This window comes from Arvicanthis niloticus, chromosome 27 (genome assembly GCF_011762505.2).
Source record: "Arvicanthis niloticus isolate mArvNil1 chromosome 27, mArvNil1.pat.X, whole genome shotgun sequence".
In the NCBI taxonomy this organism is placed as follows: domain Eukaryota; kingdom Metazoa; phylum Chordata; class Mammalia; order Rodentia; family Muridae; genus Arvicanthis; species Arvicanthis niloticus.
The window spans coordinates 9934636-9954421 of record NC_133435.1 but is presented as its reverse complement, the minus strand read 5'-3'; the positions used below and the strand labels follow the sequence as shown (position 1 = coordinate 9954421).

The 19786-nt window shown below is 40.1% G+C and overlaps 1 protein-coding gene across 1 annotated transcript; it reads right to left on the bottom strand.

Annotated features, from left to right (window-relative positions):
- Positions 1 to 228: 228 nt before the first annotated feature.
- LOC143439697 (baculoviral IAP repeat-containing protein 2) lies at positions 229 to 19544 on the bottom strand. The gene is made up of 8 exons (XM_076926127.1): positions 19436 to 19544; positions 15814 to 17722; positions 8506 to 8584; positions 7100 to 7148; positions 2756 to 2995; positions 1618 to 1872; positions 945 to 986; positions 229 to 868 (listed from the first exon to the last, which is right to left on the bottom strand). The coding sequence occupies exons 2-8, from the start codon at positions 16722 to 16724 to the stop codon at positions 675 to 677; spliced, it is 1770 nt and encodes a 589-aa protein (XP_076782242.1). The 5' UTR covers positions 16725 to 17722; positions 19436 to 19544; the 3' UTR covers positions 229 to 674.
- Positions 19545 to 19786: the final 242 nt, after the last annotated feature.

Sequence of the window (19786 nt, the reverse complement as noted above, 5' to 3'; positions counted from 1 at the left end):
CAGCAGTCTTGATGCTACGCATTATCAGGCCACTTGACGTGTACCAATGAAACTACCCCACGTGGCAGGCACTATATGGGGGACAGCTTGGGGATAAAAAAGCGAACGCAACTGGAATCAGAGGCTTCCTGAGAGATGTTGTAAAGGGTTCCTGAATAAACTGCTTTGAGAGAACTCCGCGTTGCGTTGTTCCTGTCTGCTAGTTGGATAGAGAAGCGACAACAAGCCTTTAAAAAAAAAAAACACTTTAGTATGTTTCTCACAATATATTATTTACCAATAATAGAAAAAAATCCTTACTTTCCACAAGGGAAAAGCACCAAGAAGCACAGGGCACCGTAACTGCTGAGTGCCAAGGCCATTGGTTTCAGGACTTCTGAATTCCACATCACCTGAATCCAAAGCTTTCACAAATTCCAAATCCAGGAAGTCCTGAAGGACATACAGCAAGCATCCCCACTCCTGCTCTAGGACATATACACTCCTGTAGCTCACCAACAAAGACCTTCCCTTGCTACAGACTAAGATTAAATATACAATACTTTCATAAAGCAAGATTACTTATCTTGAGAAAGAGTAGAACATGAATATTCTGCTGAATAGCTGAATCAGTAGTTCACTCTTTGTTCAGACAACTTCTGATGTCCAACAATACTTTTCAGTCCATTCTTCACTCATGAGAGAAATGTGCGCACAGTCCCCTTGATTGTCCCCCTGCAGATGGGGCACTTTCTCAGGGAAGGGGCACATTCTTGGCAGACTACCAGATGACCACAAGGAATGAACACGATAGAAACTTCTCTGTCCATACACACTTTGCAAGTTCGTTCTTCTTGTAATCTCCGCAACTGTTCTTCCAATGACAAGCCTGAGAAAAGAGCTTTAGTGAAATTCAGCTTCTAAAAAGTAACAGAAATAATGCTTAAGTATTAACTCTGTTTTACCTGAAACGTCTTCTGTTGGAACATACTTCATATTCTTTTCCACTGAAGAAAAAAACATACAAAAAGCATCACTCTATCAATACAAAACTATTTTAACCTAATATTTTTAGATAGATTCTTTTGCTATATATTACAAAGAATACTATCTAGACCATAAAATACATCAGCTTTTTTTTTGTTGTTTTTGTTTTGTTTTTTTGACATCGGTAAAATGTAAAGATTACAATTTTTTTTAAAAAAAGATTTATTTTATGTATATGAGTACACTGCAGCTGTCTTCAGACACATCAGAAGAGGGCATCAGATCCTATTACAGATAGTTGTGAGCCACTGTGTGGATATGAGAATTGAATTCAGGACCTCTAGCAGAGCAGTCAGTGTTCTTAACTGCTGAATCATCTCTCCAGCCCAAGATTACATTTTTTTTTTTTGGTTTTTCAAGACAAGGTTTCTCTGTGTAGCCCTGGCTGTCCTGGAACTCACTCTGTAGACCAGGCTAGCCTCGAACTCAGAAATCCACCTGCCTCTGCCTCCCAAGTGCTGGGATTAAAGGCGTGCGACACCACCGCCCGGCAAGATTACAATTTTTAAAACTAGATTTATTCTGCTTGCTCAACAGAGAAATGAATAAAACCCTATCTAGGTTTCTAAATAATTTTCTCAACAAACTCACCAAATAAGTTTTCATATAATGTGGAATCAATTTCCTTCAGAGAGTTTTTGAAGATGTTGGCTGCAGCATTTCCCTTGACTAAAATGGTGTCAATAAGCTCTCTTGCTTGTAAGGGTATCTGTGTTTTCTGTCTGATAATATCATGTTCCTGTTTTGTAATTACACTGGCTTCAAGAAGATTATCCAGGATAGGAAGGACACTCGTCAACTGCTGAAAGAGGGCCATTCTATTCTTCCGAATCAGCGACAAGTCACCTTCATTTAAAAACAAGCAAGAAAAAAGTTTCATTAAATTGCAAATGCCCCAAACTTACACCCAACCAACCCTATGCACAAATTATGCACTAAACTGAGCTTGAAGGACTTCTTTGAAATTACTTGATTGCACGTCAATGCTGTCATGTTAATCTTCCTGATTAAACTCAGATGTATCACACAGCTCATACAAACATTCTCAAGTCTACACAATGATAGACTCAGCCACTTGCCATCAAATTTGTTGAGAACAACAGAAAACTTTTAAGAGTAGTAAAACATGTACCCTCTTTTATTCTCTTTCCCTAGAATCCTAAACTAGTTGGTTTTGGTTTTTTTTGGGGGGGGGGAGGGGGGCTTGTTATTTATGCAGATAGGACCTAATGTATCCAGGTTCCACACGTATCCACGATAGCCCTGATCCTGACTCTACCTCCATTCCAAGTGCTGCAATTACAGACATAAACCACTATGCCCAGTTTACATAGTGCTGATGATGAAACTCAGGGTTTGTGAATGCCAAAGGACCCATCAATCAAGCTACATCTTCAGCCTAGAGCAGTGTTCCTTCTGAGACTTCATGCCTTCTATAGAACTACAGAGCTCAAGAGCTTAACCTACAAGTCACAATGGACTCTGCTTGGCTCCTAGGCAAGTCTAGCCACTTAATGCTCATGTGCCCCCCTGCTATATATACCTGTTTCCTGATCTGAGGGGAGTTCAAGGACAGCACTAGCTACAGACCGAAATGGAAGCTAGCCTGAGCTTGGCAAAAAGAGAGTTTAGAAATGTCTGGGGCAGAGGGCGTTAGCAGCCATTTACGGGTGTGAAGCAATGCTGCACATAACACATAACTGAAAACCTGTGGCACCAACACCAATACCTGATGCCGTCTCTTCAGTCTGTCTTTCCTTCTCCTCTTCTCTTCTCTCATCTTCAGCATTCAGAAGTGCTGAGACAATATCATTGACTGTCCTGTAGTTTTCACCAGTGGCCAGGATCTGACGCTGAACCGTCTGTCTCACCAGGCTCCTACTAAAGCCCATTTCCAAGGCTGCTTTAACCACAGGCGTGCTCATCATGACAACATCTTCTGAACTTTCTCCAGGGCCAAAATGCACGACTATTTGTAAACAAATTTGCTAATATTAAACTTGACAGATTTATAACTATGGAAAACAATGCCTGTGGCACCTTTATTTTTCATATCGTGGTAAGGGAGACACATCATATGCATCAATTAAATTAACTTCAATACTATTTGAATTTTGAATAATTAGTATACCATGCATCTAAAATATTACTTCCTACAGTACATACATCCTAGACATAAAAAAACAAACAAAAAACAACAACAACAACAAAAAACAAAAAAAAAAACAAAAAAAAAAAAACCTCTTGGCAATCTGCTTAGGAATCTGACTGTTAAAACAATCCCAACAGTGCTGTGGGATGGCTCAGTGGTAAAGCCACTTGCTGCTAAGCCTGACAGCCTAAGTTCAATTCACAGGATCCATAAGGGGGGGAGAAGAGAACTAATTCCCAAAGTTGTCCTCTTTTTTAAAAAAAAAAAAATAGTTTATTTGCTTTTATGGCACTGGTGTTTTGGCTGCATGTGTGTCTGTGTAAGTGTCGGATCCCCTGGAACTAGATCCACAGACAGTTGTGAGCTGCCATGTAGGTGCTGGGCACTGAACCTAGGTCCTCTGGAAGAGCACCCAGTACTTAGAACTGTTGAGTATCTCTCAAGTGCCCAAAGGTACCTCTTAACCTCCACACACACTGTAGCATGTAGCATGTGCACCCACACATACACTATAAATAGTTTCTTCCTCAAAAATCAGATAGGCAAGATGGCGCATGGATAAATGTTTGCTGCACAAGTCTACCCAAGTTCAATTCCTGAAACCCACAGGAGAGGACTGACTTAAAATAACTGTGTCTCCATGTCTCTGTCTCTGTGTGTGTCTCTCTCATGTACATACATACACACACAAATATGACAAATGTTTTTAAATATCTCCCCAAAAGATTCTAATATACAATCATTTTTTTAAAACCAATGTACCACAAAAATATACATATGAGAAATTACCTTCAGGCAGGAAAGAAGGGCAAATGTAAAGCTCAGTAGGTCCTTTCCTGACACTCATAAGCAAGATTTAAACAAGCTACTACCTCAAAAACAAATAAGTAAATAGATAAATAAATAATAATAGGAAGTAAGGTTAAGATGGGGGTACACCTCTATGACAGAATGCTTAGAATACATTGAATTTAAAAATGGGGGTGTGGCCTAGGTGGAGGGCTTGCCTGGCATGATTGAGGATTCCATTTCCAGCAAACATGCATGCATCTACTCCCTCGCCCATAAAGAGATGAGGTGTGGGTGTGGGGCCTAGCATAGTAATGAGTTCTTGCTAAGCACACATGAAACACTTGGGTTGGAGTTACACCAATAGATATGTATCAGACTTGAATGATGAATAATGTCTAAACAGGTCCATAAGTGAGGCAGAGAAAACAAGCATGGGCAGCATAAAGATGTAATGAAAACACAAATAAGCAAAAGTACTGTTATTCAGAATGGAGAGTATGAAGAAGAAACTATAAGGTAACAAATGCAGGAATTGGGAGGCCGGAGGGACACGTAGGGAAGCATTTTCCGTTAACATGGCCAGTGCAAGCTCATACTGTGCTTCTGTGACATTACAGCTGTACTTTTCCAAGATACTTTACTGCCATCTACTGGAAACTGATACAATAAACACACCAAAGTGTGTAGAGAGCAACTGTGGTCAAAAGTATGCCTGAAGAAATACTAAGACAGCTTGATCCTCAACTTGACAGAGTCAAGAAATAAAGATGGTGGCGGACAGCAGGGACAGTAGCCATGGTATACAGCTTTGTAAGGAGTGTCTACATCACCCTAAGTTTGCCAGAATACTGTAGAAGCATCTTGAGCAGAGAGCTATTCCAAAGGGGACTGGTGATCCTGCAGAGATGGATTCAGGATCGGGAACCTGGGATCAGGAAGAACTACAGGATAGACCAGGCTAGCATGGACTAAGAGACAGACAGTAAGTATCAGAACACGCTGTGAAGGCAGAACAGATTTCTCAGGAAATGGCCCCGTTGGTTCTGTAGCTGGGTGTTATGAACTGAGACGGGAAGGTCAGAGAAGAACATTTCAAGAATGAAACAGAGGAAACCTAGTGTTTTGACATATTTACTGAGACAGCTATTGGAGCCAGAAATGGAAGCACTTGGGCTGGAGAGATGGCTCAGTGGTTAAGAGCACTGACTGCTCTTCCAGAGGTCCTGAGTTCAATTCCCAGCAACCACATGGTGGCTCACAACTATCTGTAATGGGATCCAATGCCCTCTTCTGGTGTGTCTGATGACAGCTACAGTGTACTCACATACATTATTAAATAAATAAATAAATCTTTTAAAAAAGAAATGGAAGCACCTCTAAGATTTACGCAGGTAACTGAACATTCCAGCCTGGACTGGATCTGACCTGAGCATAAAGTACACTTCATTTCGTAGTCTATCACTTAGAAATATGAAAAAGGAGCTAGCAGAGGAAACTATTCAAAATCATCCTAATGAACAGGAAAAAACCTGAAAGACTAGAGTCAGGGAAGCCACCCAAAGCAAGTGTGTTGAGGACAAAAGCTCAGGGTGGTGCAGTGTGCTTATCATCCCTGCCCTGCAGGAGGGGAGCAGTAGCATCCCAAGTTCAGAGACAGCTAAGGATGTGCCCAGAGATGTTGCCAAAAGTACATTAACTGTGTCTGTCAAATGCCAGCTACCAGGTAAGAAAGACTTACTCAGGCAGTTTCCAGTGACTCTCGTCATTATGAAAGCAACATTTACAAATTAGCAGGAGGGGACACAATCCAGTGTACAAAGCCAGGTGAGGTGGCCTATACCTGTAATATAGCACTCAGAGCCCAACGCCAGAGGATCCAAAGTTCAAAGCCAGCCCAGGGAATATTATGAGACCCTGTATCAAAAATGATTGAAGAAAAGAAAGGAGGGGGAAAACTAAGGAGGGAAGAAAAAGGAACTGAGATAAGTGGTTCTAAGAGAAAGAAGTTCTCTTCACTCTCCCACTTTCTCTGTGCTGTCATATGAATGGGGAAAGCTGGGGGAAGAGCTATGATGCTGTCCAGATGGCTCAGACAAGAAAGCACTTCCCAGGCAAGCCAGGATTTGATCCCCAGAACCAACATAAAACTAAGAGAAAACAGATTCCTGAAGTTATCTTCTGATCTCTACATGTGTACTGTGGCACATGTCTAAATATACACCATACATGCATCTCTCATACATTCTTTTAAAAATTATTTTATAAATTAAAAGTAGCAATCTATAAAGAAAGAAAATGTGTAACAATCATTCTGAAGATGGGAAAACAAAAGCAAGATGTATAGCATAGTGCAGTGTGACACAGAGTGCCGAGCATCCACAAGGCTCTGGGTTCTAGCCTACATAAACACTGAATAAGAACAGCTACCTACTACTTCGCCCTGTCCAGTTCCTTACACAGGCAGTTACCACATACTCAGGTACTCCTTCCTCTTACACATGACCCAGGGCCTTACCCACTGGAGCACAGTTTCCATGACCAAGTCCCTATCTACTCGAGTCAAGGTTTCTATGACTTTTATATCTCTTGGTCATCTTTCTTTGTATCAGCTGCAAAGCTGCCAATGCCTCTCTTCAAATGGTGAACCAGAACCAGCACTCCCCTTCTGATATGATCAGCACATAGAGTGACAGTTATTTAACCACAACACAGGTAGATCACACACATGTAACTACTGAGATCTGGCCAAAGTCAGCTCTCATGCAGACCCCTGCACTGAATCACTATTCTATCTTCAGCTCCACCAACAATCACCTACAGACTGGCCTCTTCTAATACATGCTAGGCACAGTGACCTTCTCCTTTCTGGAGGTAAAGCTTTCCTTTGGTACGCTTCAAGCTATTTGTTTTCTGCATGTGTCTTGTAGCTTCATATGCTCATACGTCAGCTCTTTATATAATAATATATAATAAATGTGGTGAATCTCAGTAAAAGCATAAATTTTCTAGTTAACATCCCAAAGTTGCTCCCATGACTTCAAAAGTACCAACACCCTTTTCGCTAATATACTTTCATTCTTAACATTTTCATAAAAATTCATAGTTGTATTTGAACTATTTCATACTTACCTGGAGGATCAGCATTTTCTTCTTCTGGGGTGTCTGAAGTGGACAACAGCTATGAAATAAGAGAACACTTGACAGGTAAATCAGAAATCTCAAATAGTCTAAACAGCACAGTCAGGGATTTGCCTTGTTAAGATAGGATCTCACTCTGCTGCTGAGGCTAGCCTAGCACTCACGGAAATCTTCCTGCCAAAGCTTTCCTAAGTAACAGGATTACTGGAGTAAGCCACCAGAGCCAAGCAAACAGACATTTAAGTAAATGTTCGTATCCTTTTGCAAACTCCAGGTATGCTAGCACACTCCTGTAATTTCAGCACTTAAGAGTCTGAGGCAAGAAGATCAGGAGTTCAAGGCAAGCCTCAGACAAGAAACCTTGTCCCCAAACTCTAAAATAAACACACACATATACTTTACTTTGTTTTTATCATAATTATCATAAAATATGATAAATATACTTTACTTTTTTTGATAATTATCATAAAAACAAAGTAAAGTATATTTATCATAATTATCATAAAGCTATGCGTATACTTTTATCTGCATCGAGGTTAAAACTCCAGTGGAGCACTATTTTAGAGAACAGGAAGACACATTAGTGCCACCCCATTCCACTTGAAAAGTGGTATTTCATTTGAATAACTCTTCAAAGGTCTTAATTCCTACCAAGTTTTTGTTTTTTGTTTTTGTTTTCCCTAGAAGAGACTAAAGAGACACTGTTAAAAACAAAACAAAAAAAAAACTCTGTAAAGTGGCACGACTTAAGATTTTTCAAAAAAGTAAAAATCAACATTTATAAAGAACCCTGAACAGCAAGCTAACAACAAAACTGCCAGGGATGCCATTACTGTGGCTACATGCCAGGTGACTTGAACTCCAGCTCTTCTAAGCACACACCCAAACTAGGTGTATCTTTCTTCCTAAATATTTTGTTCATAACTACAGTGCTTAAAATGCTATAAAAATTTAATAAACTCCAATTTTGCCTTAAAATTATGTAAATGAAATAAAAATAATATCACTTCTAAGATTTCTGTAATTATTATTTCATAGTATAGTTCAATGCTATATTTTTGTTTATATTTGTAGAAAGTATATTAACCTGGTCACATGGGTATGTGCATCTATGTGTGCACACTTGTGGAGGACAAAGGTAGACACAGGTGTATTTTTAAGACAAGGTCTCTGTCTCATTCAACCTGGAACTCACTGAATGATCTGGCCAGACCACCTGGCCAGTGATCTCCAGGGTTTTATCTGTTTCCAACACCCTGGGATTACTGATGCATGCTGCCACACCCAGCTTTGTATGTGGTGCTGGGATCTGAGTTCAGGGCTTCATAGTGCATAGTAAGCACTTTACCAAATGAGCCATCTCCCCAGCTCTCGTGTAAATTTTAAAATCAGTTTACCTGCTCAAGAAGATGAGGATATCTAGCTTGAATCTCATCAACAAACTCCTGACCCTTCATCCGTATCAAGAACTCACACCTAAAATGTGAAACAAAAACTATTTTTAAGTACTTCATATCAAAAATAAACTTATTATTCTAGAGAAATGACTTTCAAATCATCTTCATTATACCTCACAAAAAACTGTTTATATCACAACCCAATAGACATTTAATCTAACAGAATCCAAACAGTCACACACTACAATCTCATTGTGATGGTGCATACCATTATTTTTCTGACTTCCTCATATACAACAAAAAAGGGAAAAAGTCTGCACTTAGAAAGGGGTAAAGTTGGCATGTGAAACACAATGTTACAGGTATTGTCTTTTTCATGCTTAACACAATTTCAAAACCTATTAGTCATTATCTATTAACATTTCATTGTTCATAACATAGTAATATGCAATCTTGGTCCAGAGTTCACTCTCCTATCTTGAAGTACAATACACCATACTCCCTCCAGGAAACATATAATCAAGTTACTTCTCCACATTCTCCACAATGTTTCTCAAATATTTAACCTACTAAGACTTCTTGGAGGAAGTTCAGGTAACATCTTCCGTTTTACTCCCTTTTGAAAAACCGATAAACATCTGGATTCCACATGCAAATTCTTTTTAAAACACAAAACCTTGATCTATGCTACATACAAAAAATAAACTAAGGATGAACCATAACCTTAAATGCAAGAAAAGTCCTTTTGTCCTTCCTTATGTCAGAATGTTCTATCTAGATAAGAAGGCTGGAGAGAGTGCCCGGTGCTCAGGAGCACTTGCTGCTGTTAATACAGAAGCAGAGATCAGTTCCAGCACCCATGGCAGGAAGCTCACAACCTTCTGAACCTCGAGGTACAGGGGACTCAATGCTTCTGGCCTTTTTGGGCACCTACACTCTGGTGCGCATTCCCACATGCAGTCACATGCTATGATGGAGTTTTATGTCAACTTGACATAAGCTAAAATCATCTGAAAAGAGGGAGCCTCAATTGAAAAATGCCTCCATAAGATCCAGTTGTAAAGCACTTTTTATAATTAGTGACTGGTGTAGGAGGCCCATAATAATAATAATAATAATAATAATAATAATAATAATAGGTTATTAGTGGGGAAACCCCTGGGCTGGTGGTCCTAAGTTCTATAACAAAGCAGGCTAAGCTAGTCATAGGAGCAAGCCAGTAAGTAGAACTCCTCATGGCCTCTGAATCAGCTCCTGCTTCCATGTTCTAGCCTGCTTGAGTTCCTGCCCTGACTTTTATAATAAACTATGAAGTGGAAGCATAAGCCAATAAATCCTTGTTTATCTGCTTTGGCCTAAGTTGCTGTGTTTCATCACAGCAATAGTAACCCAGACACATACATAATTTAAAAAGGTAAAAAATAAATCTAAAATAAAGCAAAAAGCCTGATAGTAGAGCTCAGATACAGAGTCTCTGCTTAGCATTCTGAAGCACAGAACTTAATATTAAAAAACAGAATTTTTAATTAAACCATAATCCATAAAAGATAAAACTGATAAAAAATGTCATCATCAAAATTAAAGACATCTGCTCTTCAAAAGACTCTGTTAAATGAAAAAATGCATTTTGGAGATGGCTCAGTGGTTAGGAGCACCTGCTGCTCTTCTAGGGTACCCGAGTTGTTTTCCAGCATCTATGTGAAGTGGCTCTCAGCTGCTTGTAACCCCAGCTCTAGGAATTTTTATGCTCTCCTCTGGAACCTGCACTCACATGGAATACATTCAGACACATACACATAAGTAAAAATTAACCTAAGGAAGTGAAAATACTGATAGACCAGCCTGACTCCATCTTAAGGATGGAAATCATTTTGCTATAAGGTCAGAACAAGTTCATTTCCTTTTGCTGAAAATTTCAAGTTGACCTGCTTTAACCTGTTTCTGGAATTTAACATGTTTCCCAAGTATGGCATTTGAGTCACACGTTGAATATACCCTGATAAGATGTTCTTCCAAATAATTTTAAAATGTTCGGCCAAGTTCCTACGTAACCAAAATTCCTCTGGAAATTCCCCAACTCTTGAAAACCTTTTAGTTGTGCAGGGTTTTCTTGTTGTTGTTGCTGTTGTTTTTGCTTTTTTGACTATATAAACCCTACCTTCTGTGTTCAATGATAGTTTTTCAAGTTTTTTCAAATCCCACTTTAAGGAGATAACCCTGAGAAAATAAAGCTTGTTTAATTTGACTAAAGAATTTGGGTAATGGTCTTCACTGTCATTCGGTGGGAGTAACAAATATAAAAGCACATATTAAAGGAGAGTTTGTAAGAAATTATCAGCTATAGGGCAAACTGAGAGGTACCAGTCTTCTAATCACTGTAACAAACCAAGACAAACAGCCCAGGGAGGACTCAGTAATCCAATTCACCTAAAATGAAGAAAAAATGTGGGAAACCACACATTTAAAAAAAAAAAAAAAAAGAAAAAGAAGGAAGTGGGGAAGAGGAGCCACAGCAGACCCACTGGGGAGGACAGGCTTACAGAGAAAGCAAGAAACAGGTGAGCTCAATCTTTGGAGTTACTCCAGTTGTGTGGTGACAGCCACTAGGCAAAAATTGCCTCTTTCTACCTACAGACAAATTACTGTCCAGAAAAGGACACACTTGCAGAATAGTCAACTGATTATATCTGCCTAGACAGAGTAATCAGCCCTTAATAATTCTGCAGCACTAAGGTCTGTCAGATGATCCTGGGCCAGAAGGCTGAAGATCAGATGCTCCAATGTTTTGTAGTATAGGGAGAGTCCAGGTGTTCAGCAGTCTCTATAAATTGGCTAAGTTTTAGAAGCTATGCTTTTATGTGCTTCCCATAATTTTAGCTAACTCAGCCATTCTGGATTTCTGACGGGGTTGAAAACTTATAGTCTCATAGTCAATCCTGGCTATTTACCTTGAGAGAAAATATTTGAGTGGATGGTTTTCAGCTGACATTCATTCTAATGCCAAGGAAAAAGCCAGGTTCAGAACTAAGTGTTTTAGTTAGGAGAGATGACAGAGGTTCTGGTTAGTCAACAAAATGATGGACTGGGTATTAGGACTATCTTGTACCTCATTGGTACAAATTGGCATAATTATGTTCTAATTGTATTTTGAGAGAAAAGTTTTATTTTAACAAGAAGGGTGATATGTAGGAGGAGCTAAGGTGGGAGGAGTACTGAGAGGAAGAGAAGGAGTAAGGAGAGGAGGAGAAGAAGGAGAGAAGCTAGGTGATGAGAGAAAGAGAGAGAATGAGAGGAAGGGAATATGGAGGCAGATGTTCACGTGTCTCCACCAGTCAAAGATAGTTGATATATCTAGGTTGGGTATTGGGTTACACTTCTGATTGAGCATTACCAAACTTATAAGTCTTTGATTAACATTTTTAAAAAGTGTATAAAAGCAAAAAGGAAAAGGGGGCATGGGATAGGGGTTTTCTTGGGGGGGGGATGGGAAAAGGGGATGGCATCTGAAATGTAAATAAAATATCCAATAAAAAAAAAAAGAAACATGTGAGCTCAAAGGAGGACAGGAGTATTTCTATCAGTAGTCTATAGACACCACCATGACCCTAAGGGCCTGCTTTGGTGAGAAACCGAGAAGAAGCTGTCAACAGCCTTGAGATAATCGTAGATTTCCTGAGGTCTCTCTAGTGTGTACTGGCACTGAGCTCACAACCTCCTCTGCCAGTTCCCACCACTACTACTGCTGAGGAACCCTGGAGACAGATGCTGTTATGCCTCTCCTTTAGAAAGGAATCACCTTCCTTCCTAAGCCATGCTCTGTATCCCAGCGCTCACCCTACATCCACTCTGCTCCTGTGCTCTTTTAGCCCCAGCCCTCCAACTGTTCTGCACACACCAGTGCTCCAGGATCCACTCTGGCTACTCAATGTGTCCTTACCTTAGACACTGGCAGCAGCATAGAACAGCAGTTAGTGCTCACTCTCGAACTCCCTCCCTCCCTCCTTCCCTCTCCCCCTCCCTCCCTCCCCCCTCTACACACACACACACACACACACACACACACACACACACACACACACACGGCTCTGTGGTCGCTCTTCAGGCTCTAAAATATCAAGACACCATTGTTACTGCCCCACCATCGTGAGAACACTCATGAGCCAGAATAGGAATCAATATAGGTCCCTGGCCAGGATGTTTTCCACAACAGAAGGAGATTAAGTCTTTCAGCCTTGCCACCAAATGCTTTGATGCTGCCCTGGACACTGAGAAATCCTCACTGACAATGACTTCAGATAATAGAGTTGCTGCAGCTGTGGACTTCTCAAGGAGTCAGAGTTTATATCCTTTAACAAGTCCATGCCCACAGCCCAACACCTACCCACAGTTAAAGGTCTTTGCTCAACACAGTCACAAAATCTAAAAAGCAGAGTTAGAAGAAACTTTAAAAAAAAAAAAAAAAAAAAACAATAAAGGAACAAAATAATTTCCCAAGATCCAATTCAAAAGAAAGAGAAAGGTACTTAGATACTGCCAGATATGCAATTAATACTCATCTTCAGGGAGCTTAGTGAGTTTCAAGAGAACAAGACAGATAATGCAAGCTTATAATGAAAGAATACAATACGCAACTCTCAAGAGCATAAGAAAGTAAAAAATTTACAGGTGAAGACAAGTAACGTAAACGCCTTCAGACTACTGTAGACTGTAATGGTAGTATGTAAATCATTCAACTCTAATGCAAAGGTTAAAAAGAAAACACTGGGGCCCAGATTCAATCGTTAGTACTACCCCAGCACAGTGCAGAAAGGAACTGCAGCTGTAACTCTAGTTACAATTGTCCTGTTAAAGACAGTATGCAGTTATAGCTATCATATGAAAAATAAACAATGACATAAGTTAAAAAGATAACATCAAAACCATACACTGTTGGAAAGGACAGAGGCAGAGTTTTTGTGTACAAATGGAATCAAGTTACCAGTTTACATAACAGACTGCTTTAAGATCTGATGGAGGCAATTCTTCAACAGAGGTTCCCTCTTCCCAAGTGACCCCAGTTTATGTCAAGTTAACAAAAACTACACCAGCAAAATAATAAAGACATATAGTACACTAAGTCCTGACTACTGCACACTTGCTCCTTCTCCACTCTTCCTTCAGAAAAGATTATAATCCTTGGCACCTAAAATCCTGCTTAGGAGGCACCTAACTATTTGATAAATAAGTAATCTGTATGTACTAAAATCTAGTGATCATCATGTTACAGTTTGTCTTTACTGAGATCAAAAATAGTCACAGCTAAAACCTCTTCAGAGCTGAACTGACAGAAAACATTAGTTCCCTTAGTTAACTATTTAAAACACAGTGTGGAGAATTTTGTTTTACAAAGTATAACAACTTAAATAGAATTTAAATGTTTTCATATTTTAGATATAACAGTCAGACTTCAAATTATAACACATAAGTCCACTTAAATGATTAAATCATTTAAAATTCTGACATTTCAATCCAAACTTGAGACATTAGCAAACTTAAGCTTTTACCAGAGCACCAATGTCTATGACATTTTAATCTGAGAATTCTTGGATGCTACAAGGCAGACTGGAGGCAACATGCTTTCCTATACTATTTTTTTTTTTCAATAATGAAGACTAAATTCATACTAGCACAATATTATGGAGGACATGTTGGTTTGTTTTCCAAACATGTTCTTAAAAACCAAACTCGAAGTGATTCTGGAATGACTTGCCAAATGTCATTAAACAGAAGGCTTAAAATAAACTCTATAGACCTTCAAGATGGCTCAGCATGTAAAAGTGCCTGCCACAATCCTAATGACCTGCATTTTATCCCCCAAACCCACACGGTGGAAGGAAAGCTGTTCTTTGACCTCCAGTACAGATTTGTACGTGTTTTTTTCCTGCCCAATAATTTTTTTGCTTATTATTTTTTCAGACAGTCTTGCCACCTAGCTGAGTTGGTCTGGGATTCACAATGTGGCCCAGGCCCAAGCTAACGTTGACCTTAGAACACTCCTGCTTCAACCTCCAAACTGCTAGAATTATAGGGTGCACTACCACATCTGGCCAAAATTAATACTTTTTAAGTAACTTAAATATATCAGTGTTCAGGACAAGAACAACAACAACAAAAAAAAAAGAGTCAAAATCTATCTTTTGTGCTTTGATTTTTGAGACAGTTCTCTCTAAGTAACCCAGGTTGGTTTCAAATTTGTGTCAGACTCCTGAATGTTAACATTGCACTGGATCTGACATATAAAATTTCTGATGATTCTTCATGATATTTTTTTTTTTTTTTTTTTTTTTTTTTTTTTTTTTTTTTTGAGACAGGGTCTCACTATGCAATCCTAGCTATCTGAACTTGCTATGTAGACCAGGCTGGCCTTTGCTCACAAAGAATGCATGCTTCTGCTCCCAGTGGCTGAGATTAGAGATTAAGCATGAGGACATGGGTGTACTACCTGCCCCATCATATAATTTTTAACTACTTATATTTTAATAATGTAAATAGTTACATCGAAATTCCTGTTCATCATGCACCATACAAAAATGACTAAAGGTCCCTGTAATTCCCTCAAAGAGTCCAACAATTCCTCATTATCATGAAGGCATGCACAGGTCCAAGCTCTCTTTACTGTATGATTCCACATATGTGTTGTGGTTGTGGTACCTAGAGTAGACAAATTCAGATATAGCAAGCAGAAGAGTAGGTGCCAGGGGTTGTGCTTGCAAGTGTATAGGTTACAGTTTCAGTTTGAGAGCATAGAAAGACTCTGGAGATGACTAAAAAACAGTACACATGTAGTTTACACTACAGAAGAATACATTTTAGATGACTAAACTGGTACACTTTATGTGTATTTTAACACAATAAATAAAAACACCTAACAGCCCATTCATTTTAGAAATGAGGTCCAAGTTCACATAGCTGATCAGTTTCAAATACAAATTTCTTATTTTATTTCACTAACAACTGTGCTCCTAAATTTATTGTAAGCAGTAATAAAAATTAAGAGGTTAGAGATGTAGGCAAGAGAACTTGTCGACCAGATGTGAGGCCCTGGGTTCAATCCTCCATATCACAATAATAATCAGTTTTAAACATTTTTAAGAACCAATTATCAAGCCTGGCAGTGGTGGTACAAACCTTTAATCCTAGCATTCAGGGGGCAGAAGCAGGTAGATCTCTCTGAGTTCAAGTCAAGACTGGTCTACATAGTGAGTTCCAGGAAAGCCAAGGCTATACTGAGAAACCCAGTCTTGAAAACAAACAAAAAGAACCAATTACCTTGGAAACCATTTGGCATGTTCTATCCAGGGGTCATCTCCGGGTTCCCAACATCTCAAGCCACCATCACAACAAAAACATTTGACATCATCATTACGATCCACATAATAAAATCCAGCACTTGCAAGCTGCTCAGGCTGAACAGGAACACTAGATGGCCAGTACAGAAACGTCCTCATTCGAGCAGAGTGTGTCTGCATACTTAGATTTGATATACTAAACCTCTGTGCTTCTGAAGTATTTTCCAGAAATGGACAGTGGGGAAAATGTCTCCGGTGCTCTGACATAGCATCATCCTTCGGCTCCCAGTTGCTCAGTTTCCCACCACAGGCAAAACAGGCCACCCTGTCTCCAGGCCCTATGTAATAGAAGCCAGCTCTGGCCAGCTCTGCTGGTGACAGAAAACTTAAAGGCCACATACTGTAAGTAAGAAATCTGGCCTCTTCTGTACTCATGGCATAGCTGCAGGGATTCATCCTCGATGAGAAATCTTCCACTGCTCTAGAATTAAGAGGGTTTGAGGACAGGTTGGAGGGAATGCTACCTTGGTCCAGAGGTGACGAATGTACAAATCTACTTTTTACAGGAGACATGTTCTTAGATGGAGACTGCAGACTGGATGAAAGCAGAGTCTGTACAAAGCTGCAGCTGGGATAGAACTGTCTGTGCTTTTCAACAGGACTGTCTCCTTGTTTCCAGTTATCCAACATCAGGCCACAGCAGAAGCACTTGACTTTGTCATTCACACCTGTATAATAAAAGCCAGCACGAGCCAGACTCCTTTCCGAGACAGGAACTCCCCTGGGAAAAGCCGAGTATGTGGACATTCTGTAGAGTTCACACGAAAAGTCATACTTCATTTTTTCTTTACTCTCTTTTGTCCAATTTGACAAGATTGTGCTATTCTCCATTATACTTTTAGTTTTTGAGTGAAAGGTACCTTGGACCTCTGGGAGACAGTTTTGTTCATGAATAAAAATAGTATTTCTGACAGCTTAAACTTCCATATGAAGCTTCTCACCACTTCACATTAGATCTTTACCACAGATAGAAATGAAATAGCAGGCACCTAACTGGATCGATTCACTGTCTTCTGATTGGACTGGTGAGCTGACATTCACACAGGACAAATCTGTCTCACATGCCAAGACACTAGTCAAGACTCTTTGGGGTCACATGAACTCTTCTAGGTAATCTGAGAGCTATTTACCCATTACTTACTTCTCATTACTAGTTATGAAGCCTAGATACTAAGACATATATTCAGGTTCAGCTCTTTTCCCTTATAAGGACTTAAAAATATGACATCAGAACTACTTTTCCTACCAAATGGAAGGAAGTGAAGTCTGCATCTGGTGTTTCCTAAGAGTCATACAGCTGCTCATTATCACAGTAGTCTCTAAAGTGGGTTACATCAACTGCAGTTAACTTCTGAGGAAGCAACACAGCTCTATGAAGACTGTAGGACTCGTGGTAAAGGAACTGAGCTTAAAGCTTAAACTGTTACTCTCTCACTGTTAAATCTTATCTATCACCCCCTTAATAATGTGTCTATCATTTTAATACATCTGGTCAATAGACAGTATTTGTACACAAACTTAGACTGCATCTTATAAAGTCCACCTGTGTTTAAGGCCCATTCCCACTATAAGTCTGTTATAATTAAGAATGAATCAATTTGAGAAATAGCTTTCTTCTGTTATCACAAATACCTAAGAACCTGTTTTACCACAGCTTTTCTGTTGCACTAGCCTTCTTTTTGAAAACTCAGTATTTTATATAACTATTCATACACAAAAGCACACCCCAAAGCAAACTGCATCTTCTTATAAAAATTTTCAGATTTCCATGACTGGGCTTATTTCTAGAGAAACATGGGAGAACATGAAGACTCTTGAGAGGTATAAATCTGAAATAAAAAAAAAAAAGATATTTCAGAAAATTAATTGCACAGAACTGTCCTCTTCCATTTATTCAGTAATGTCTAAAAATGACACACTCTAGATAATACATCTCGACTACGGCAGTTCCTCGCCCAACCAGTCTCCTTAGAAAGGGTCTAAATCAAGACACACCACTGCAAAAGCATTCCCAAAGTACTGCTTACGGTTGTCTTTAAAATGCGCAGCTTTGTAGTTTAAAAAGCAAAACTCTGAAAACAAATGGACATTTCCACTTGTCAAAAATTGGTCCCCAATTTCAAGTTTGCTCATTTTATGTCTTTTTTTATTTACTATTAAACAAAATGTACCATATTTCATGAACATTTTTTTTTTTTTTTTTTTAAAGAGGCAGGGTCTTATTCTGTAACCTAGGCTGGCTAGAAAGTCAATGTAACCCAAACTGCTGTTAAAACTTGTTGGAATTCTCCTGCCTCAGCCTCCCAAGTGCTAGGACCACACTACCACCAGGCTCCTTTCATTTTCTGATTTAAAGATATTTTGATCTGGCACTTCACTGGAGACAAAAGACCCCCGTGAACAATGGAAAGATGGTCTGTAGGGCTACTGAGATAGCTCCACGTTAGAACACTTGCCTTGCAGGTAAAGGACCTAGGTTTAATCACAAGAATCACAAGAAAAAAATATGTATTTTTTATATTCTATTAAAACATCAAATTAAAATGTACAATGAATAATACAAATGTGAAGTATAATATATAACATATATTTATACACATAAATATATAATACACAAAATAAATAATACAATACAAAATAAATAATATGTAATAGATATTTTATATTAAAATATAAATATTTCCTGAGATTCCTGGGACATGCCTGCAATTTCAATCTCAACACTTGGAAGATCAAGCCAGGATGAGATGCTCCTGCCACACAGAGCACTTGAACTAGCCAGGACTAAACTGACCAAGATAAATGCATTGGGAAGAGCTCATTAAGGCAATCCGTGAAGGACAACCATTTCCTAACAATTTCAAAGCAACCACCACAGGTAGTATCTCAAAACCAAAAATTTACAATTGCCGGTTAAATCAGTGGCCTGGGAGAAGGCTACTACTACACGTGTGGCTTAACTAAACTAGGTGTTACAACTCCAGCAACCACCCATCCGACACTGCTCTATGCCCACTGCAGGGGGGGCGACACGTCCATTGGAAAGAGAAGACCTTTTCCCAGTGAAACGAAACGTCTCACATGTCTACTGGATGCAAGCAGTAACCGATATGGCAACCCATCACCCTAACCGATGTGACAACCGTCATCTCCCTGCCGCACACCTGTCTTGATCTAAAGGCATTAAAGAAATGCCGCTCGGGCTTAACGCTTAAAAGTCTGCAGAACATCTGAAGAGAAAGCCGAGGTGGCGCACATCAGTGATCCCAGCACCTAGGAGGCTGAGGCAGGAGGACTGCCGCAATTTCGAGACTAGCCTGAGCTGACTCAAAAAAAAAATAAATAAACCGAAAGGAAAAGAAAACAAAACTGTAGTACAAGCCCAAGGACTGGGGCGGTGAGCGGGTGTCGGACGGACGGCCCGGAGAGCACAGTCCTTACACCGCCGGCTGTGTAAGGACTTCGGGGCCGAAGGAGGCCCGCTCGCCCGCCCAGCCGTAGAGAGGCACGTTTGCCCGCCCTGCGAATGGAGCCGCACTCACCGCGGAGCCGGACCTCCTGCGCCGGGAAGCTGAGACGCCGGACGGTTGACCCGCAGCCTTCCCAAAAGCCCCTGCGGCCAGGGGGACGTTACGGTGACGCGCGGTGACGTCAGCAGGCGCGCAACGCACTGTCGGAAACGCGTGGGAGAGGCGGGACTGTAGACCAGTCGCGCGCGACTGCGCCTGCGCCTGCGCCTGTGCCTGCGCTCGCGCATGCGTACCCGAGATTTGGACGCTGACCGTTCGGGCCCCAGGGACCCGGAGGGACGAGGCTGGGTCTTCGCGAGGGTCCATCCCGGCCCGCCTGCTTCCGCTGGGTGTTCCGGGCTTTGATATCAAGTGTTTTAACAC